The 15,861-nt window shown below is 55.7% G+C and overlaps 1 protein-coding gene and 1 pseudogene across 1 annotated transcript; one reads left to right on the forward strand and one right to left on the reverse strand.

Annotated features, from left to right (window-relative positions):
• The window catches only part of LOC132085617 (zinc finger protein 850-like), a 316,878-nt pseudogene that overhangs the window by 50,495 nt on the left and 250,522 nt on the right, over positions 1–15,861 (reverse strand).
• On the forward strand, positions 2,437–4,712 carry LOC132085609 (class II histocompatibility antigen, B-L beta chain-like). The gene is made up of 5 exons (XM_059491070.1): positions 2,437–2,521; positions 2,876–3,143; positions 3,607–3,893; positions 4,467–4,572; positions 4,706–4,712. The coding sequence occupies exons 1-5, from the start codon at positions 2,437–2,439 to the stop codon at positions 4,710–4,712; spliced, it is 753 nt and encodes a 250-aa protein (XP_059347053.1).

Raw genomic sequence — 15,861 nt, forward strand, 5'->3', positions numbered from 1 at the left:
TATCTGCTGTGAGATGTGAGCAGGAATAAGGAAAGGAGGCTCCAACTTAAACATGAAAAGTTTATTAGCTAAACTACACGCAATTACTAAACTACACGCAATTACTAAACTACACATACACAAAAGAAAAAGAAATCACAAGGAGAATGAAAACTACACAGAAACACTTCCCCCTCCTCCTCCAGATCCCAGTACAATTCATCTCCCAAAATTATCCACACTCCCAAAATTATTCACACTCGGTCTGGCACCACCCTTTAGAAAAAATCAAATTTTCAGCTTATGAAGAGTAGACGGAGTCCTTCCTTGTACCACAGACTTCTTGTCACAATTAGCACCGCCCCGGAGTCCTGCTATCTCGTGACATCTCCTTTCCATGCCAAGGTGCTCTCACCACCAGGCATGGGATGACACTGAGGCCTGCTTTCAGGGTGGGCCTTTTAAGGATGCCTCGTCTCGTTCCAAGCAGAGCACACTCTCATCTCTGAGACCTTTGTCCCCCCCCATTTCTTCTATACCCCCTGGGGCCGAGGGGTCTCAACACCAAACTCTCTTGGCTCCGAGCCCCCGCTTCCCCCTGCAATGCAGCCTCTGTATCACCAGGAGACAGTCCATGGATCTACAACAAAAGAGTCCAGCAAAATTGCCACTCCATCTTCCCCCATTCCTTCAACATTTCTCTTTCTCTTTGCCAGACCCCCTTACTGGCCTATTTCTTCCTTCATCCTCCACTCTTATCCTTTTCCTAGGAAAGGTAATGTTCCGTGAAGCTCTCACTATCCACAAGGGTTAAAGGCTCTCTCAGGCCGCTGGGCTGCTCGCTGCCCCCCCTTCTCCTCCCAGCCGTGCTGCTGGCACATGATATCAAGTTTCAAGGTAACAGTTCAAGCACAGGCTGCATTCTCTCCGTCTCCAAAAAGGGGGAGGGGGGGGTAAACAGGTCGCTCGATGCTCCCCCCACCCTTCCACCGAATCCGGGCCTACCGTAGATGGGCCACGTGGCTTTCCCCTCCCCCAGCCCAGCCAGCAACTGGGCCGGGGGAGGGAGGCCCAACCATCCACGCCGGAAATCCAAAGAGGGCTCTGAAGGACAAGAGCCCTGCTTTTAACTCCTTGGGTTTGTAGTCTCAAGAGGCGGATCCAATGCCCCACTGGTCAAACCAGGTGCTCATCTTAAAATCCGAACACCCATTGGTAACCACAGCAAAACAACATATCCCAGATGTCCCATTTCTGGTTAAACCACGACACCAGGGTTTGTCATTCCCAAGCTGTGGCCAGATGGAGGAGGAGGAAAAGCCCTGGAGATCCCTCACGAGGAGGGGCTGCAAACCCAGCCCAGGGAGCTGTGGGGAGGAAAGAGCCCCCCTGAGCCAGGAAGGCGGCTGGAGATGCAGCCAGAGCTCAGAGCTGGTGGAGAAGCCTCATGGCAGGGAGAAGCCCCACAAGTGCTTGGAATATGGGAAGGGTTTCAGCTCCAGCTCCACCCTGATGGAACACCTGAACATCCACACTGGGGAGAAGCCCTGGGAGTGTGAGGAATGTGGGAAGAGCTTCAGTGGGACCTCTGACCTCAGCAAGAACCACAAGATCCACACTGGGGAATGGCCCTAGGAGTGCTTGGAATGTCAGAGAGCTTCAGGTGGGATTCAGAGGTCGTCACTCACCAGCACTTCCACACGAGGGAGAGGCCCTGCGAGTGTCCTGAGTGTGGGAAGAGCTTCGTGCGCTGCTCCAGCTCCATGCCCCATAGGAGAATCTGTCCTGGATAATCCCCAGTGACCCCCGTTGGGCAGAGCCCTGGTGACCCCTGTTCTGGCTGATCCGTGTTGGGTGGGGGGAAGGTGTTGGAGAGATTTCTTTCCCTTCACCTTGTGCTGCTGTGATTTGGTTGGTAATAAATTCCCTCCGTGTGCCCAGGCCGGGTCTGTTGTGCCCGTGCGGGATTTGCTGCGGGATCTCTCCCGGTCCTTGTCCCCACGCAGGATCCCTCGGTTCCATTTTCTGTCCCTGTGCGGCTGCGGGGGCAGGGACAGAGCGGCTCTGGGGGTGCCTGGCATCGGGCCAGCGTCACCGCTCGCCACGGGCAGCCCTGAGATGCCGCACACCTGGGCAGGCATTGCTGGGCTCACCTGAGCTCCCACCTGCCCAGCGCCCCAAGGTTCCCCCTGCCCAAAAAACCCCCAGCCCGGGGCTGCAGGGTCCCGGAAAGGCCTCAGCCAATGGCAGCGCAGACAGGAGGCGGCACAGCCAATGAGAGCTCGGGGCGTTGGATTGCCTCATCGGTTGCCGGGCAGAGCCCGTGGCCGATCGCTGCCCAGAAGCGGCGGCAGCCAATGAGAGCGCGCGGCGCTGCCGAGCCCGCCCTGCTCCGGACTGGCGCTCCCAGCGCAGCGCGGCTGCTTTGGGGCTGCTGCTCCCTGCCCGGCCCCGGCCATGGGGCGAGGGGTTGCAGCTGGGGCCCTGCTGGTGGCTCTGGTGGTGGTGGGAGCCCTCCCGGCTGCGGGCGCGAAGCTCTCGAGTGAGCGGGGCGGAGGGAGGCGCTGGGACGAAAGGGGGGGGAGGGAGAAAAGTGGAGGGGGGACCCCAAAATTGAGCGGGAGAATGCTGGGGATTGGGGGATTTTTGGGAAAATGGGGAAATTGGGACCCCAAAATGATTTGGGGGGCGGCCGGAGGTGGGAGGGGAGAGGATGTGAAAGGGGAAATGGGGGAACGGTGGCAAAGAGGAAGCGGTAGCGCGGGCAGGAGGGTCTCATAGCGGCCGTGGGGCACAGGGGGTGCGGAGTGGGGATCCGGTGTGGCTCCCGGAGCTCTGGGGGTGCTCCTGGGAGGTGCTGGGTGGGCACCCCCTGAGCTGTGTCCTGCTCTCACAGGGGTGTTCCAGTTCTGGGCAGTGTCACAGTGTCACTTCATTAACGGCACGCAGAAGATGAGGTTCGTGCAGAGGTACATCTACAATCGGGAGCAGTTCGTGATGTTCGACAGCGACGTGGGGCACTACGTGGGGTTCACCCCCTATGGAGAGGAGTGGGCCAGTGACTGGAACAGCAACCCAGCCACACTGGCGTACGCACGGTCTGTGGTGGACATGGTCTGTCCGTACAACTACGAGGGGGTTCGCCCGTTCAGCGCCGAGGGGAGCGCGGGGCAGAGCGTGTCCCCTCGGGCCCTGCCCGGCCAAATCCCTAGAGCCCCTCAAAACCTCCCTGGGAATCAGCCCAGAGCCCTCAGCCCTCCTTGTGCCCATCCCCGGGGCCTCCTGTCCCTGCCACTGACCACCATGGCTCCCCCAGTCCATCCCAGTCCCTCTCAGCGCCCCCCGCGCGTCCATTTCAGCGACGCGTAAATCTGACGCTTCTCATCCAATCAGAACGCGTCGCTCTGATGAGTCATCGGTTGCCAGGCAGACCTACAGTGCCGAGTGCCCCGCGCTGGACTCGGCCTCGCAGGGCCGCGCACTTCATTCCCAGTTCCGCCCAGCGCCACCGAGGTCCCTCCCAGCCCGTCTCAAATTCCTCCCCAGTCCCCCCCAGTCCATTTCCATTCTTTTCCCAGTTCATTCCCACTTCACTCCCACTTCCCACACACCTCCACCCTCTCTCCCAGTGCCCCCCAGCGTGTCCATCTTGCTGGTGCCCCCCTCGAGCTCCCAGCCCGGCCCTGGCCGCCTGCTCTGCTCCGTGATGGATTTCTACCCTGCTGCCATCCAGGTGAGGTGGTTCCAGGGCCAGCAGGAGCTCTCGGAGCACGTGGTGGCCACCGACGTGGTCCCCAACGTGGACTGGACCTACCAGCTGCTGGTGCTGCTGGAAACGCCGCCCCGGCGCGGGCTCAGCTACAGCTGCCAGGTGGAGCACGTCAGCCTGGAGCAGCCCCTGAGGCGGCACTGGGGTACGGGGGAGCCCCTGGGGGCGCTGGCAGAGCCGCTCGGTTGTGCTGGGAGCCACTGGGAGGGAGCTGGAGAGAGCCGGGCTGGAAGTGGGAGAGGGGCTGGGGGCTGGGCAAGGGCTGGGAAGGGGTTTGGGGGATGCTGGGGAGGGTGGGATGGGCTTGAGGGGGTCCTGGCGGGCGCTGGGAGGGAGTTTGGGGGTGCTGGGTGTGACTGGGAGGGATCGCAGGGAGCCCCGAGGGGCTGGAAGGAGATCGGCGATGGCAAAGCGGGGCTCGCCATGAGCTCGGTGGTGCTGAGCACAGACTGGGAGGGCTCTGGCTGAGTCCTGCCGGAGCTGCCAAGGGACTGCGAGAGGCTTTGGGGGTCCTGGGGCGCTGGGGGGCAACTGGGAGGGGGCTGTGGGATGCTGAGAGGGACGGAGGGGCTTTGGTGGCTCCTGGCCAGGACAAAAAGGGATTGGAGGGAGGTTTCAGGGGGTCCTGGCTGGGCTGGGGGCCACAGGGAGGGCGCTGGGAAGGGCTCGGGGTGTCGGTGGGAGGTTTTGGGGGTGTTGAGCCCTGCGGACCCCCCAGAGATGCCGCCGGACGCCGCCCGCAGCAAGATGCTGACGGGCATCGGGGGTTTCGTCTTGGGCTTCGTCTTCCTGGGCTGGGGCTCGGCTTCTCCCTGCGCAAGAAGGTCAGGGCGGGTGCCGGGGGTGGCGTCCCCGCCGTGGCGGAGCCCCGTGTGCGCTCCCGCCGGGGCCCCAGCCCGGTGTCACCCCCTTTTCTCTGCCCAGCCCGGTGTCACCCCCTTTTCTCTGCCCACAGAGCTCCTGAGCCGGCGGCGGCCGCAGCCCCTCCCCATGGGCTCGGGCCCGGCCAGGACCCCCCCGCTCTGTCCCCGTTCCGCTGATTTTGGGGGGTCCCGTGTCCCCCCACCCCGCTGGCGCTCTGCCCCCGCCCAGTGCCTGCTCCCAGTGCTCCCAGTAAAGCTTCCCAGTTGTGCCTGGGCCATTTATTGGGGGGTGATGGGGAGGGGTTTGGGCAAAGGGAGGGGGACAAAGGGTGGGGGCTGCGCCGAGGGGGAGGGGTCGCTGCCCGCGGATCCCGCAGTGCCCGGTGCGGGACGAGCTCCGTGCGCCGCTCCATCTCCATCTCCCGTGGGAGGATCCCCGCTGGATAATCCCGGGTGACCCCCAGGGTCGGAGCCCCCCGTGTTGGGAACACACCTGGCTGCGGGTTCCACATCTTCCTGGCAACCCCGTGGACACCTCGATGAAGGCCGGGGGATCCCCGCTACTTTTCTTGTTTCTGCTCCTCTCCTCATCTCCCCCTTCTCTTCCCCCGGGGCAATCCCTCCCCCCCCCTCCCCGCTCCTCCTCCCGCCTTCTTCCCCTCTTCTCTCTCACATCCCCTGACGCTTCCTCAATGGTTTCTTGAAGGGTCCAGTTCCATCTTTCCTTGGCTACAGCCCTGAGGGCATTTCCAGCTGACTTCACAACTGCACTCTCAGACTGAGAGTGGGGAATCTTGGTGCTTGGTTTCCTCATTGCAGCTGCTTTTGACAGGGTTTGTTTCTGTCCTCAGCTGATTTTGGCCTCTGCGCTCAGCTCAGCCCTGAGCAGGACCAGTGCAGCTCCATGGTGGGCACTGCTCACTGGATGGCCCCAGAAGTTGTGACCAGATCTCCTTATGGCCCCAAGGTGGGCATCTGAGCTTTTGGCACTGTGACCATCGAGATGGTGGAAGGAGAACCTCCTTACTTCAGGGAAACGGCGGCCATGGTAAGAGGCAAATTCTGCAGTGGCTGCAGAGGCCTGTGAGCACAGGGGGACCCTGCACTGGGAGCAGCAGCTGGAGGTTTCTGCACATGGGAAGGGAATTCCCAGAGGACTCCAGCCTCACCACAGATGAAGATTCTGCAATCTCCAGCAACAATTTGCTTTAGGTTTATGTTGTTGCAGCTCATCTGGCTGTGAGGATGACCTGAAAATGTGCAGCAAGTGCATCAGGTCTAATATTACCTTGCAAGAAAACCCCACACCAACCCCACAACCCGCCCCCAAACCCAACAAGATTTCTGCAGCAGTTTCTAGAAGAGTTTTGTGAGATGATTTCCCCCCTGATTCTTCTCAGTGGGAAACTTGTTGAAAAAATGAAGATGATTGTTTAACATCCCCAAAGTCTAAAGTATTTCTTTCCTAGTCCAAGCTACTTTCTGTGTGTCACCAAGCCTGAGCTTTCAGCATCACAAACCTCCTGTTTCGTGCCTGGCAGTTTCTGGGATGGTGCATCAGGAATGCATTTACTTGAGTGTCAGTGGCACTGCAGAGATGCACTTGATGTAAGAATCCTCTGAAATAACACAGGCGGACCACACTAACTCTGGAAAATGGCCTGTAACGCTGGTGTCCCCATTTGGAGAAGCAAAATGTGCTATTTCTGATGGAGGTTCCTACTAACAAAGCCAGCCAATGAAACTGGCTCTCAAGGCGAGACCATTTGGATGTTGCAGTGGCTGTGGCAGCCCCAGGGTTTGGGTTTTTTGATTGGCATAGCAAAATGAGCTCTGAGCAGCATCTGTGGCAAGGAGGAAAGTGCCCCTGGAGCTGGGGCTGAGGCCCCGGGGTGGATGTGAGCCCGTGTGGGTGTGAAGGGAGCTGGCAGAGTGCTGAGTTTGCTTTCCCTGCAGGCTCGCGCTCTGATCCGGCAGAACGGGACCCCGCAGCTGCAGGAGCCCCGGCGCCTGTCGGCTCTGCTGCGGGACTGCCTCGAGTGCAGCCTGGAGCCGGACGAGGAGCGGCGCTGGGCTGCCCAGGAGCTGCTGCAGCTGAGGGCCAGGGGCTGCAGGGGAAGCAGCAGCGCCAGGGAGGGGTTTTCTTGTGGGGCCCCCTCCGACAGTCTCCAGTCTGGCTGCGTTCCACACGCAGAGCAAGCAGAATCCTCACCTGCTGTGGCTTGGCAGGCTCCTTTGGAGCTCATATGGGCCTGGTGCCCCACAGCGAGCAGGGACATCTTCGAGCAGCTCAGGGGGCCCAGAGCCCTGCCTGACCTGAGCTTGGATGTTTCCAGGGAGGAGGCACCTCCCACATCTCTGGGCACCTTCTGTCACTGTTTCCCCACTCTGCTGGTTAAAAACTTCTTCCTTAGATCTAATCTGAGCCTGCTTCCCTCTCCTGAGTTTCAAATCATTTGCCTTTGTCCTTTTGCAACAGAGCCTGTGAGGAACTTGACTCTTGAAAGTAACAGTTAATTTCTTTCCTTTGTATCCTTTGGGCAGCACCCATTTTTATCATCAGCCAAGCCTCTCTCCAGCCTGACCCCTCTGATCACTGCAGCAAAGCAACTGAGGGAGCAGCGGAGGAGATGAAACCCTTGAGGACAGCTTTCAGTTCCAGTAGTTAGGACAACTAGTTAATTATGGTAGTTAGCACTACTAGTTGATTAGGGTAGTTAGGACTGCCTGTTTGTTATGGTTCTTATGACAGCCTGTTTGTTATGGCAGTTGCTTGAATAAAAACTCTCTTAACCCTCAACTGCTTTGCCGTGTCCCTTCCTCCTCCCGCTGTGCCTCAGCTGCCCGGAGCAATGTGAGGGGAGAGCGGGCCCAGCCTGGCCCAGAGCTGAGCCCCAGCAGAGCCCTGGCAGAGCCCAGAGCAGCCTCGGCCCCTGCAGAGTCAGCCTGGAAGGAGGCGCTTGGAGCCTTCTCGGCTGCACCCGGCTCTCGGTTACAAACTGGGTGTGCTGGAAAATGCCACCGGCTCTGCACGAGGGCAGAAGGGGCCCGGGGAAGGCCCAAGTGCTCCACGCAAGGGAAAAACCTGCCCTGGGATTGTTATAAATAACTGGGTAGTGTTGGCTTTTGCTATTATGTATTGACTTCTGCAATATTCTTAATCACAATGATTTTGATAGAGTACAGTTTGTAATCACTTTTAACTGTTTTTGCTGTAGTATAATTTGTCAGCTTTTTGTGGCCAATGCCCTGGCCCCTGTGTAGCTTATATCCTCAGAACATCATTTATGGATGTGTCCTGGTTTAGGACAAATTAGGGGAAATCTCCAAAAGGGAGCCCCCCAAAACAAAACAAACCTCCAACCACCCCTCCCCCAACACCGGGTTCGGGAAGGAATTTCTCGGAGGAGCAAAGTGGAAAACAAAACCTATTTATTTACAAGTAACAAAAGAACACTCCTCAACACAAGAAAAGAAAAGAAAAGAAAAGAAAACAAAAAAAACAGACTGTGTCGAGAGGGCACGGGGCTTCTTTGCAAGCTTCGGGTGTCCTGGAGCTCTCAGGTCAGGTCCGGAGCCGGTCCAGTATCTTCAGGGGAGGGTAAGAAAGAGGGAACAAAAGAAAAGGAAAAAAAACAGCGCAAAAAGCAGAAAGCAAGCAAGCAAAGCGGCTAGCCAAGCCAAGCAGCAAAAGCCAAAAGCAAAAAAGGCCTGGTCAAACACTCCCCCCCTCTCTTCCCCACCCCGCCACAGCAAGACGGCCGGGGGGGGGGGGGGTGAAAGAGTGAAAAGGCACAGCTGCCAGACACAACACACGATATTGGGATAAAGGCTGTCAACCCACGACAGGATGATATTTTAGTTTGTGGACAGCATGAAAAACATAAATTATAGTTTTGGATATGTTGCAAAATATTAAAGTGGATGTCATGTGTTGTGCATTAGAATGTTAACTTTCGCAGAAGTAGCTGTAGTTGTGAAATAATAAGTAATGCTTTTATTTTTATTTTTATAAATAACTGACAATAACACTTCAGAAATGTTTGTGAAATAGATAATGTTCCTTCAAGTACTTGTAGAAGTATCTAAAACCGTCTGCATGGTCAGATAAGGAAGGGATGTGATGAGGAGCCCTGCCACTGACCCTTCCACTGTCAATAACTGTCACCTGCTGAAACCAAAGAACAGGGGCCCTTATGAGGGAGTGACACACAACCCTCAAAACAGCAATCCACGATTCCTGCACGTGCTCTAAAACGGTGAGTTGGGGGTCAAACAAACCTAAAGAATTCCTGGAACATGTAAACGAGTTCAGAGAAATGTTTGGATACGGATAATCATTATGAAGATGTATTTGAACAATACATTGGAAAAACTGGACAAGAAGAGTTGCTGTGGTTAACCAGTGTGCCTCTGGCCATCGCCGAGCACCCAGCACTGTTACTGATTTGCCCCTTATTATTCCTTATTAAACTTTCAAAAATTCTAAAGAGTGAGGCTCCTTTCTCACAAAACCCAAGGTGCTCACCCCTTGTTCTTCCCCCAAAGCCAGGATTTGTCAATCCTAAACTTTGTCTGGACGGAGGAGAAGGAGGCTGCAAGAAAAAGGAAGATGCACTGGTGTGGAGGCCCATGGGAGTCTCAATCTCACACCCGTGGAGGACTGGTCCCCAATAAGAGGAATAGATTTCAAGGTTATGGTGAGAAGCTTGCTTCTCCCATAGATCTTTGCAGGCACATGCTGATTTATGGAAAGTTATGTTGCCCCATTGGCCCATTGGCCTAATTACCCCAGTTCAAACCCTATTACCCATCCCTGGTTAGTCCCTAGAATGTTCTCCCTCTCTGTCCCTCCATTGGCCCTAATTTACTGCATTCCTCTGCCCCTGATTCCCTATTAGCTGACCCGACCCTTAACCCCTCCTTTGCATCATTTCCCCCCATATCCATTGGACCCTGACCCTCAGCTCCACCCTCACTACCCCATATAAAAACCCCCTGTGCCCTCAGCTTGCATCTTGTCTTTGTCCCTGTTCAGCTCTGTGCCCTGTTCCTGTACCAATAAACCCAGTTTGCTGCAGATCATACCCAGACCCATCCTGCCGACTTTGTCAACTTTATAAAGCAGCCGTGAGCTTTGGGCTCCGGAGTGCCGGACGCTTCAAGGGCCTCGGCAGTGCCAGGACGCTCCAGGCTGGGACAGCCAGGCAGGGCAGGAGGAATCACTGCCCCTTTCCCCTCTCTGCTGCTCCATCTCCCAGCCCAGCATCGCTGCAGGACAGCCTCACTGCCAACGCCATCCTGCCAGGGATGGACTGGGGGCATCTCCTTCCCCTTCCCTCTGGCAAGGAGGCAAATCCCATCTTCTCCTTGTCTGCCCTCCTTCCCCTTCTCATTCTGTCCTTCATCCATCCACGTTCCTTTCCCAACTCCACCGTGGAGGACAAGGCCCAGAGATCCCACACAAGGAGGGGCTGCAAACACAGCCTGGGGAGCTGAGAGGAGGTAAAAGCCTCCCTGTGCTGGGAAGGGTGTGGGGAATGTGAGAAGAGCTTCAGGCAGAGCTCAGCCTATTCCTGGTGCCTCCAAAACCGGCGGTGCCAGATACAGAGATCCACGGGGCAGCAAAGATCCCCCTGCAGATCCACGGGGATGCAGAGATCCCCCTGCAGCCCCCGGAGCAGCCACGCTGAGCACGGCGATGCCTGAGAGGAGGCTGTGACCCCGCGGCCAGAGGGCCCCGCTGGAGCAGCCTGTCCTGGCAGGACTGACCCCGGGGCACAGTGACCCACGCTGCAGCACTTGGAGGGGGCTGTGCCCCATGGGATGGACTCGGCTTGGAGAAGTTCCTGGAGAGGTCTCCGGTGGGAGAGAGCCCAGGGTGCAGCAGGGGAACGACTCCTGCCCCTGAGCAGAGGGAGAAGCCCCGGGGCATGAAATGAGCCCGGCCCCATTCTCTGTCTGCGACACTGCCGGGGTAGGAGGTGCAGCTGGAAGGAGGGAGGCGTGGGGGAAAGCTGGATTTAAGGGTCTTCAGTCACTTCTCATTATCCTGCTCTGAGTTTTTGGAGTTTTCTGTCAGAAATCTCTCCCCTCCCCCACTCATCCACAGGGTTTGGGGCGGTTTTCCCTTTTTGGGGGAAATCAAAGCGATGCACTGATGCTCCTAATTAGAGGTAGGAGAAATGAGGCTCCAGGGCTTCCGGCTGAACCGGAGCCACAGGAGCCGCAGTGCCGGGAAAGCCGTGGCGGGAGCTGCGGAGAAGTTTGTTTGTGTTTTCAGCTCAATCACCTCGGGCCCGGGCCCGTTCCAGGGCTGTTCCTCAGCTCCGGCTCTGCCCTCACACAGCCCAGGGGGCCCTGAGAGCGCGGGGCGGGGCTGTGCCGTGTGCAGAGCCCGCCCCTGGTTGCGATTGGGCGATGGTGCCGTCAGTCGTGCTTGTGGCGCGCTGATTGGTGGGAGCGGGGCGGAGCAGGGCCCCGGTGGCGGGCTGAGGGCGGCCGTGGCTGGGCAGCGGCGCCATTGTCGGAGCGTGTGTGCGGTGCCGTGAGCGGCGGCAGCGGCCGGAGCGCGGTGAGGCGGCGGCGGAGCTGGGAGGCGGCCGCAGCGCAGGTGGGAGCCGCGCTGGGTTGTGCGGGGGCTCGGGGCTGGCTGCGGGCCTCGGGGGCGGCAGGGGGCTCGGGCGGGTTCGTTGTGCCGTGTCCGGTGCGTGTTGCCGCTGGCGTGAGGGCGCTGCGGGAGCGGCTGCCCGCGGTCTCCTTGCGGCCGCTGCCTCGGCAGGAGCCGCTGCCGGAGCAGCGCTGGCTCGGCCCGGTTGCTGTGGCTGGGACAGAGGGGGCTGCCCCGTGCCCGGGGCTGTGCGGGGAAATTGCCGTGGCCGGAGGTTTCTGTGCGCAGAGGAGACAGAGGAGTCCTGTAAAAGTGACTTTATTGCTGAGCAGAGGGAGAGGCCGTGGGGCATTTGCCGTGCGCTCTCTGCCATTGTTGTAGTTCGCAGCCTCCTTTTTATCCTCATTTCCCCGGCCTCATCTCCCTCTCCCTTTGCCCCCTGGCTGAGGTACTTGGAAGATTCAGACTTCCCGATCCGCCAACTGCATGTCCTCCTTATTGTGCACCCCCACTTTCGTATAACAGTTGATTTTCATGGCTCTGTTAAGTCTTTGTTCTTCTCGTGAAGAACCAAATTCCTGAAGTTTAGGAATTTTAGCGGGACTTTCTCTGAGCAGCAGTCCCTGTTAAATAGCAACATTTGTTGAAACTGATGGTTTGTTTCTTCCTTCCTTATCTATGAGTCCCTGACCCAATCTCCAGGCAGATTCACTCAGTGAATGTTTTTTCTTTTTAATTTTATTTTCTTTTTATTTTCAGGTTTTCTTCTCTTTTTACCTTACTGAGTCTTCCTTGGTTTTGGGATTATTCTCAGTGCCCTCATTCCCTGTCCTTGTGTTGCCGTTTCCGGATCTGGAGGCCTGGCTGCCACCTGCATCCCCTCGCTCTGCTGCTGAATGAGCTCCACTCTCAAGGTGTGGAGCATGGTAAAAAGATGAGAGTTGCAGTAGCACATCAGAGGAGAAAGAGCATTCGTTTAACCCATGGTCTGCCAGGGAGCCACAAAACCGTGTCCCATTCCCATCCTTTTCACGTTTGGACAAATACATGAGCTGCTTTCTTGTTTCCTTTGTTATCTCTTTCACCACTTTTCCTTTGTCATCTATTTGCCAACAGCAGTTTGAGTCATTTAATTTTCCACAAATTCCTCTTTTTTCTGCTGATCCCATCCCATGGTTAAGTGTTGTGTTCCTCATTTCGGAGGACTGGCCAGCAGGAATGTCAGGAGCTGGAGCTGTCTGGTTGGTTATTCCGAGGAGAGCTTGTAATCTAATGATGCCATTGAAATGAGAAATGGGTTCTGTGGCTCCTGATATGAATTGGTTCGGGTTCCCAGGGGCTGGTCCATGGTGTTGTAGGATTTGTTCTGCTGGCCGTTCATCTTTTCCCCATTTTTGGCTGCTCTCTCTAGCCAGGGCTACATCAGTTGACTGCTTTGCTCTAATTAAATCAGCCAACTGTTGTAATCACAACTGATTTCCCTGAATTTATGGTAGCAAAAAATCCCCAGTGCTCTAATATACCCTATATAACAAAGACAGTGACAGCACATGTTGGAGTGGGCAGAGGGGTGATTCCCCCCATTTATTTATAGTGAAGTTTTCCCAACGTTCTCCATTTGCTGTTTCCTTTTGCAGCTTCACCCGTTTCTGTTGCAGGGTCAGATATCCTCCCCCTGGGCTCTGCCTTGAGCTGTGCAAATTCCATCAGTGCTAGCAGGCAGAGCTTGGGGTGAGGGGCAGAGGGAATCAGCCCAATTCCTGCCCCGGGCAAGAGACCCAGGTGCATTATTCACACTTTGCCCAGCAGTGTTCATTTGCATTTCTAAAGCTCCTCTGGAGGCTGCCTGGAATGGAGCTTCTCTTCCAGGGCAGCCATCTGGTGAGTCACATGTGGCCGCCCAAGAATCTGCTGTGTTTTAAAAAACAGTATTAACTATTTACGAGTTCAAAGTATTACGGTTAAAGCTCTTCAGTTCTACAAATGCACCATAAAGGAGAACTTGGAAAAACCCAGACCAAAAATTGATTCTTACACTTCTGTCCAAAACACACCTGACAATATAAAGTGGGAAGCATTATAAAAAGGTATTATCATGTTATAATCTTATCACTGAAACTGCCGGGAAAACAAAAACTCTCCAAGAATCTCTTTAGTGTTAGAGAGTCAAGGCATTCCTTGGTTCTGGCCTGGATGTGCAACAGAAATAATTTCTTTCACAAATAGCCCGGCTGTGCAGAGAAAATCATTCCATGCCATGTGAGTTTTACTCGATTTTTCCTCAACTTTATGTAGTCGGAACCAATCTAAATCCACTGCTTTAATGTTCCTTGTTTCCAAGTTGTGTAAGTTTTTAGTATTTGGTTTCTTGTTGGACCTGGATTTTTTCCCCTCTGATGTGAATTCAGTGTCCACACTCCTGGATTTCCTTCTCAGCCTTTTCCAGCCCAGGTGTCTCCAGCTCTGCTGGGGGCAGTGTCTGGGGTAGCTGTTGGCTGCTGTTTGCTGCTGGGCAATGTTGATGTTTGGATGCTGGTCCTTATCTCTGTGGGTGTCTTTTGAGCTATTCCCAGTCTGTTGGGATGTTAAACTCATCTCCATTGAGTGCTGTAGCAGCCCTTAAATAAAACCTTTAAAATTCCTTTCCCCAAGGCAAACCTTTGACTAGAGAGACCCTTCTGAGCAGAGAAATAAGATTTAAAAGAAATAAACTCGGTACATTTTGCAGCAGTGCAATGGCAGGCAGCCCAGAGTGTGGGTGTCAGTGAGCCCCAGAGTGGAATTGTGCCGTGGTGTTCCCCAGCAGCTGTGGCAGTGCAGGCCCAGCCAGCGCTGAAGCTGCAGCAGTGGCAGCAAGGCTTGGCCCCAGTGGCTGGAGGTGGCAGAGGAGGGTGGCCGGGATTGCAGAGGATTCCAGGCGAGGATCTGTGGGCAGGCGCAGGGGCTTGGCCCGCTGTGGAGCCCTGGCTGCTGCTGCGTTGCCTTCAGGGCAGGCTCAGGGGTGGCCTCCCATCCTCCTGCTGCGGGCGGGAAGTGCAAATCTCCGGGGCTTCAGAGCCCTTGAGGCCAGGCTGAGGGGTCCCCCCGTGTTGAGCTGTTCTGGCGGCTGTTTCTGGCCTCAGGGACACTTGGCATGGGCCCCTTGGCCACCAGTGGTGCTGCTTTGCACTCCTTGGGCAGGAGCCGATGTCCTGGCTGGGTGTTGGCAGCAGCAAAGTGCCAGGGCAGGCTGTGTGCCAGCCCAGCTTCCTGTGGGAGAATGTGCCTTGATATCTGCTCCAGTGGTTGCTGAAGCAGTGAGAATTGCTTTTGCCCCCCTGTTAGGTGCCATGGTGTCAGCAGAAGATGCTGAAGCCTTCCTGCTCAGGGCATTTCAGTTCCAGGCTCTCACAAGCACCCACAGCTGTGCGGGTTGAGCTGAGCATGGGGTGGTGACCTGCGCTGTGTCTGATTCCCCTTCCTTAATAACAGCCTGTCTTGTAGCTCTTTTCCCTTCTGTTGCCCTTGCAGAGCCATCCACAAACACATTTTCTCCCTCAGGCCAGGGAATGTCCCATCATCAATCTGTTCCAGCCTGGGTCTGGAGCTCTGTCCCTTGAGTGCAGTCCTGGGTTCCTTGCCAGCCCCTCTCCAGGCTGTTCAAACAGGAGGCTGGGTTAAACCCTTGCCCTGTCCTCAGTTCTAAATCTTCCTGTGCCATTGAACAAGTTTCATACTGTAATAACCGATCCCTGCTCATCCGTTTAGAGGCTTTTTAGGTTGTCAGAGCTTTAACTTGATGCCAGACTTGAAGTATAAGAGGTCCTATATAGGGTCAAATATTTTAGCTCTAGAACACGTTTGGCAAGACCCTGTTTAATATCCACCTATAATTAAAATTCATTTTCCCTGTCTGGAAGTGCCAGGCCAGCAGCCTCAGTTAATCTTCATTTTGACACTTGAAAATGGTGTGTTTCCTCCTCCTGTCCATCCATCCAGTTTGTGAACTGGCAGGATAGGAGTGTTGTAGGGAGACATCCTTGGCTCCAAAAGCCCTGCCTTTAACAGGGACTCAATACCAGGCTGTGAGCCCTTCCTTCCCTCTCTTGGAACAGGGTATTGCTTGTCCTGGTTGCTTTAAAGTAATTTGTAGAGGCTCCATATCTAAAATTCCCTCTTTCCCTGAGGCTGCCCACACTGCTGGATTCACTTCATCATAGGCCTTGCCAGATATTGGACTCAGAGATGCAACGGAACTAGCCTCTGTATCACTTTTTCTAATATTAATTTGCATTCTGAGTTTAATGATCAAATCCCTTCCCAGTAAATTATAATCACAATTAGGAGACAATAAAACTTCATGTCTTTAATCAAAGACATTTTTGCCATTTTAACCCCCTTGGGTCTGAGATTCAGAGTGGATTGAGAGGCCCCTGTGTCCATCAGGAAATGCCTCCTCTCAATGCAGACACACCCTGAATGTTCTCAGGGGCTCCAGTGTGGAGGGTCCCTGGTGTGATGGGAGCTGTGACAGCCCTGGCAATCCATGTCCATCAAGGGGTGGACTTGCTGGTCCTGAGGGTGCTGCTGTCTGTGCTTGCAGTGTCCTTGTGCCCTGCAGCTGGAGCCCTGGTTCCTTGCCAGGGGCTGTTTGGGTGGGC

The sequence above is a fragment of the Ammospiza nelsoni genome, chromosome 31 (assembly GCF_027579445.1).
Source record: "Ammospiza nelsoni isolate bAmmNel1 chromosome 31, bAmmNel1.pri, whole genome shotgun sequence".
In the NCBI taxonomy this organism is placed as follows: Eukaryota; Metazoa; Chordata; class Aves; order Passeriformes; family Passerellidae; genus Ammospiza; species Ammospiza nelsoni.